This window comes from Sander lucioperca, chromosome 3 (genome assembly GCF_008315115.2).
Source record: "Sander lucioperca isolate FBNREF2018 chromosome 3, SLUC_FBN_1.2, whole genome shotgun sequence".
In the NCBI taxonomy this organism is placed as follows: Eukaryota; Metazoa; Chordata; class Actinopteri; order Perciformes; family Percidae; genus Sander; species Sander lucioperca.
This window is the reverse complement of record NC_050175.1, coordinates 38,499,308-38,505,070: the sequence shown is the minus strand read 5'-3', so window position 1 is coordinate 38,505,070 and position 5,763 is coordinate 38,499,308. Positions and strand designations below refer to the sequence as shown.

The 5,763-nt window shown below is 42.4% G+C and overlaps 1 protein-coding gene across 1 annotated transcript; it reads left to right on the top strand.

Annotated features, from left to right (window-relative positions):
* The first annotated feature begins 2,605 nt into the window (after positions 1 to 2,605).
* Positions 2,606 to 5,455, top strand: LOC116067244 (guanylyl cyclase-activating protein 2-like). The gene is made up of 4 exons (XM_031323616.2): positions 2,606 to 3,179; positions 3,683 to 3,832; positions 4,827 to 4,923; positions 5,056 to 5,455. Exons 1-4 carry the CDS (start codon positions 2,979 to 2,981, stop codon positions 5,175 to 5,177), a joined length of 570 nt encoding a protein of 189 aa, XP_031179476.1. The 5' UTR covers positions 2,606 to 2,978; the 3' UTR covers positions 5,178 to 5,455.
* Positions 5,456 to 5,763: the final 308 nt, after the last annotated feature.

The window sequence follows — 5,763 nt, the reverse complement described above, 5'->3', positions numbered from 1 at the left end:
CCTGGAGGGAGCCTGGGAGTATGCCCAACCGGTCTACATGTGCTTTGTGGATCTGGAGAAGGCGTATGACCGGGTCCCCCGGGAGACCCTGTGGGAGGTGCTGCGGGAGTATGGGGTGAGGGGGTCCCTTCTCAGGGCCATCCAATCTCTGTACAACCAAAGCGAGAGCTGTGTCCGGGTTCTCGGCAGTAAGTCGGACTCGTTTCAGGTGAGAGTTGGCCTCCGCCAGGGCTGCGCTTTGTCACCAATCCTGTTTGTAGTATTTATGGACAGGATATCGAGGCGTAGTCGGGGTGGAGAGGGGTTGCAGTTTGGTGAGCTGGGGATCTCATCGCTGCTTTTTGCAGATGATGTGGTCCTGATGGCATCGTCGGCCTGTGACCTTCAGCACTCACTGGATCGGTTCGCAGCCGAGTGTGAAGCGGCTGGGATGAGGATCAGCACCTCTAAATCTGAGGCCATGGTTCTCAGCAGGAAACCGATGGAGTGCCTTCTCCAGGTAGGGAATGAGTCTTTACCCCAAGTGAAGGAGTTCAAGTACCTTGGAGTCTTGTTCGCGAGTGAGGGAACAATGGAGCGGGAGATTGGTCGGAGAATCGGCGCAGCGGGTGCGGTATTACACTCAATTTATCGCACCGTTGTGACGAAAAGAGAGCTGAGCCAGAAGGCAAAGCTCTCAATCTACCGGTCAGTTTTCGTTCCTACCCTCACCTATGGTCATGAAGGCTGGGTCATGACCGAAAGAACGAGATCCAGGGTACAAGCGGCCGAAATGGGTTTCCTCAGGAGGGTGGCTGGCGTCTCCCTTAGAGATAGGGTGAGAAGCTCAGTCATCCGTGAGGAGCTCGGAGTAGAGCCGCTGCTCCTTTGCGTCGAAAGGAGCCAGTTGAGGTGGTTCGGGCATCTGGTAAGGATGCCCCCTGGGCGCCTCCCTAGGGAGGTTTTCCAGGCACGTCCAGCTGGGAGGAGGCCTCGGGGAAGACCCAGGACTAGGTGGAGGGATTATATCTCCAACCTGGCCTGGGAACGCCTCGGGATCCCCCAGTCGGAGCTGGTTAATGTGGCTCGGGAAAGGGAAGTTTGGGGTCCCCTGCTGGAGCTGCTACCCCCGCGACCCGTTACCGGATAAGCGGAAGAAGATGGATGGATGGAGAGCCAGAGCCCTGAAAATGTTTTTCTTTTACTAAAACAGTAGGCCTATATGAAATCAGATGTATTACCTACCACCATTTAGTTGTTTTGTGTTATTTCAAATATTTATAAAATATCTGGTCATGCCAGAAGTAATTATTCCACTCATTTTTGAAACAATGCAATTACCCGTTTCAGCCACCAGCCACCCCTGCTCCCTGCTTCTCCGCGTATGGTTTTCAACCTTTCTGAAGCGAGTCATCGAGTAGGGTCATTTACCAAGACTTCTATAGAAACAGACTTCTTTTTGGAGCCAGTGGAGACGCCCCCTGCTGGAAGTTAGAGAGAACGCAGCTTTAAGGAGCTTTAGCACTGGCTTCACTTTTCAGACCGGGAAGTTGCTTCTTCAGCAAGGAACAGGCACACCAGTAGCCTATGTGGTTGTTCTGGGACAGAGGAGACTAAGAGGGACCCGTCTCAGGCCTATTACAAGCCTCCTGGAGAAAAGAATCATGGACAGGTGTGCACATGATTGAGTAAGAGAAGGGAGAGGATGGATGGGTGTGAACAGGGTTGGGCAGAGGGAGGAATGAGGTGGTAAGGTGAATAGATGAAGGGAAGGTCATAAACCCCGCTCCCCTCCATGTTAGCGGATGAGACATGGCCCAAACAAAAAAATCTAAGTACACGTCAAATATGTTTTTCCCAAAGATGGTTTCTGTCATTTTAGGTAGATCTGATCCCGCTGATGTTTGTTCAAGTGTTCATTTTTCTGATCAGTTTGGTTTTTATTGGTTATTTGATGCTATTAAAATGGGGTGAACATCATGATGGACAGCTGGGATTGACTCGAGATTGCTCGGCCGGGTGTATGGGGGTAAATGTACTTTATAAAAAACATCATGTTTTATAAACTACATGTTTATGCCCCTGGATTAGGGCCTCTGGCTTTTTCTTTTTTTCTTCCTTATTTTTGATTTGTATATAGAAAAGAAACACAGTAATAACACTTTTGCAACTTGATTTTTATTTTTTTTTTAAAGAAACTTCCTAATAAAAGTATTTAAAACAAAGTATAATACTTCAGTAAATGTACTTAGTTACATAGCACCACTGTTGTGTTGGCCGCTATGTCAAATCATCTATCTTGAGTCACAAATCATCAGTATGTTTTAATATTATCAATGTTTTCTGTTACAATTAAGACAATCAGAGCATCACACAAAATGCAGCACTATAACAAAAACTCTTCAGTTAGGCTGATATCATTCACATTAACATGATCAAAACAGATTCCACGTTCAATTCCATTAAAAAAACTTGTATTTTTTATTCTGCATTCATCGTCAGGTCATGTTGGGTTAACTGAGCTCATGCAGACCTCGGTGGATAAACTGGTTTTACCAAGATCACTCAGGCTTTGACGTCATGCATCTTTTAATCCTGCTGAGAGCTCGGCGGTGCCGTTTTGTCTTCAGGGGTCAATCCACTCTTTCGTTTGTTGTCAAAAAACCAAAGGAGCTGTTGCTTTTGAGCACATGTACAAGTGCTCAGAAGTGAGGGAATCTGTATTTGTCTTCAGAGAAACCTGAAGTGGCTTTGTCACCTTTTTTGGAAGTGCAAATATTGAAGAAAAGGCATTCTTGAGAGGGATTTGAAGAGAAGTAAAGTGGCGAAAGGTCAATCGGATTGTCAGGCAGATTACCTTGAAACAGTTAGAGGGGGAAGTCTGGCAGTGTGCAGATGCCAAGCCATGGATCCACAGTTAGCGCACGGTGAGGAATATGCTCTGTAGGTTTTTCTTTATTTTAACAACTTAGTTTTTTGCTTCTTTATTATTTAAAATTATGGGCCAAGAACACAGTAGCACAGATAAGGAAGTGACTCTCCACCACATCCAGGAACTTTACCGTAAATTTGCGAGCGAATGTCCAAGTGGAAATCTGCACTTACATGAATTCAAGAGAATCTTTGGAGTCAACAGCAACTCCACGGAAGAAGAATCTGCATATATGGAACATTTATTTCAAGCCTTTGATACAAATAAGGTAACGTAACAGTGTTGTGTGTGTATGTGTGTGTGTGTGTGTGTGTGTGTGTGTGTGTGTGTGTGTGTGTGTGTGTGTGTGTGTGTGCGTGCGTGTGTGTGTGTGTGTGTGTGTGTGTGTGTGTGAGAGAGAGAGAGAGAGTGTGTGTGTGTGTGTGTATATGTGTGTATATGTGTGTATTTTGTTTCTGTCAACTTTGAATGAAGTGTGTTTTGAGCCCCCCTAAAAAGTGTCTAAAATTGCCCATGACGTAAATTAATGGTGCGCAATTGTCCAATAACTCTTTTTGTATCTTGTTTCTTCTTGCTTAATACTGGACCAATTTCAAAGAATGTTGTCAGTCACTTGTCATTTGGACCCAAAAGCAAAATATGTTCCAGGTTGAAAAAAAAGTAACCCTTTAATGATGAGCGTCAATATTGGCTTTAATATTACATTATATCAGTCTTTGTTGGCAGGCAGTGTGACTGACTTACCTGTCCACTGTGCTATTTGCTTCTCAGGATGGACATATAGACTTCATGGAGTATGTGGCAGGGCTGCATCTTGTTCTTCGTGGAAAACTCGAGGACAAACTGAGGTGGTCTTTTAAAGTTTATGACCGAGATGGAAATGGCTGTTTGGACAGACAGGAAGTGAGACACCTTGTCAAAGTAAGTATTTTATTTATGATCAAAAAACTTATTTTAATCAGTTGCTTTAGACTATTTTGCAAGCTTGGATTGGGCACTAATATTGTAAAATACTTTATGCTCCAACAGGACACTTTCTTCAGACAATATTGTCCACATTTGTGTTTTCATTTCCACTTCTGATGCAGAATTGATAACTTTCAAAAACCACAATATTTATCTCTGAACTACAATGCACATGTTTTCCATCACTCAGCTGTTGTCTGAATAGCTTTTAGTCATCTCTCAGTCCAAAGACATTTTTTTAGAGTGTCAATGACATATAAGTGTATTAAAGCTATAGTGTGTACTTTCTGTCTCCCCCATGACGAATTCTAAGTAATGACAACAAAACTGTTGGCGCGTCCACATGATACAAGCCTTCCGTGATTGCGCACCCCGACCCGAAAGGTCTCGAAGAGTTGGTCTGTGAAATGTCAGAACATTTTAAAAAATGTGGATCAGTGTTTCCTAAAGCCTAATGACGTCCTTAAACTATATTGTTTGTTCTGTTTAACCTGTTTGTTTAACTTATTTTAAACATGTGTGACATGCACCTACAACACCAAAACAAATTCCTTGTATGTGTAAAAAACGTACTTGGCAATAAAGCTTTTCTGATTCTGATTCTGATTCTGATTCTGATCAAATGTCTTGTTTTGTCCACAACTCAAATATATTCAGTTTACTGTCACAGAGGAGAGAAGAGACTAGAACAATATTCACATTTACATTACACATTTTTAAGTACATGCTACCGGGGACGTTTTGGTACAGGTGCCATTACAATAAAATATATATGATAAAACAAAATAAAAATGAAATTAGGTAACTTACTATAAGAATTTAAAAGGTGTAGTGCAAGAGAAGTACACAAAATAAATACATACAATGGAAGTAAGGTTCTGTTAAATGTCTTAAATGTCTACAGTGTGCAAAGTTAAATCAACTTTTCTTCTTTGTTCCATCTGCTCAGATCATCAACAAGATAAAGAGGCACAATGATCCCGACGCAGGGAATATTGAAGATATTTGTGACAGAATATTTAATCTGGTGGACAAGAATAACGACAGTAAGTTATATTACAATGTGCCCACATTCGCACGGTGTCAGCACAAACCCTCCAGCTCTTTTCTTGTGCTGTTAAAATTGTACTTTGATGAACATTCAGACTCTGATTGTGTGTCCCTCTCTTGTGAATTAGGTCAGATTTCTTTGGAGGAATTTATTGAAGGGGCTGAAAAGGACCCGTGGGTGATGGAACAGCTCAAACTGGACATCGGGCCCTGTGATTGGTTCGTTGAACATCAGGAGAAGAAAACCTGACTTCATGATGTACAGCGTATGTTTTTATGACAAATGAATTGGACGCTAAGTGACAGTATAAACCTGCTGTCTATGTTCAGTCTGTCAGAGAAACGCTGATACAGTACCATACAGTATCCAAGGAAATAATCTGCATCGTGCTTTTTTATCTGACAGTCCGAGATTCAGGATAATCTAAAGGGATTATTTGTTCAATTGTGGGACATGCCGACTGCAGGAGATGCAGCCTGAATCTTCTCCGTGGTCTCTGTTTTTGGAAGAGAAGCCTTTCACGTGAATTTTTTGCACTCACAGATAGTACATTACAACTTTTGTTTTCCTCCCTTTAAGAAAATGTGACGTTTTTCAATAAAAAACATAATCAATTTCACATCATTTTGGACCATTATTATTCCCATATCTGTGCCTAAAACATTGGAAAAGCTAAGGCAGATAATACATAAATAACGCTCAAAAAGCTGAAAGACAAAACTTGTTAAAGAAGTTTTGGTTAGATCTAAGAAAAGTCATTTAGGTAGTTTTGATGCCGACATTGATTTTAGCTTCATTCGGCTGAGGTGGTGCTCCTGCTGGAGCTGCTCCCCCC

What these genes read in the sequence shown, in the direction of transcription:
- LOC116067244 (XM_031323616.2), top strand. Translation starts at nt 2,979, where the DNA reads ATGGGCCAAGAACACAGTAGCACAGATAAGGAAGTGACTCTCCACCAC. An exon ending in AAGTGAGACACCTTGTCAAA is followed by an intron (nt 3,833 to 4,826) that starts GTAAGTATTTTA and finishes CCATCTGCTCAG; the next exon opens with ATCATCAACAAGATAAAGAG. An exon ending in GGTGGACAAGAATAACGACA is followed by an intron (nt 4,924 to 5,055) that starts GTAAGTTATATT and finishes CTTGTGAATTAG; the next exon opens with GTCAGATTTCTTTGGAGGAA.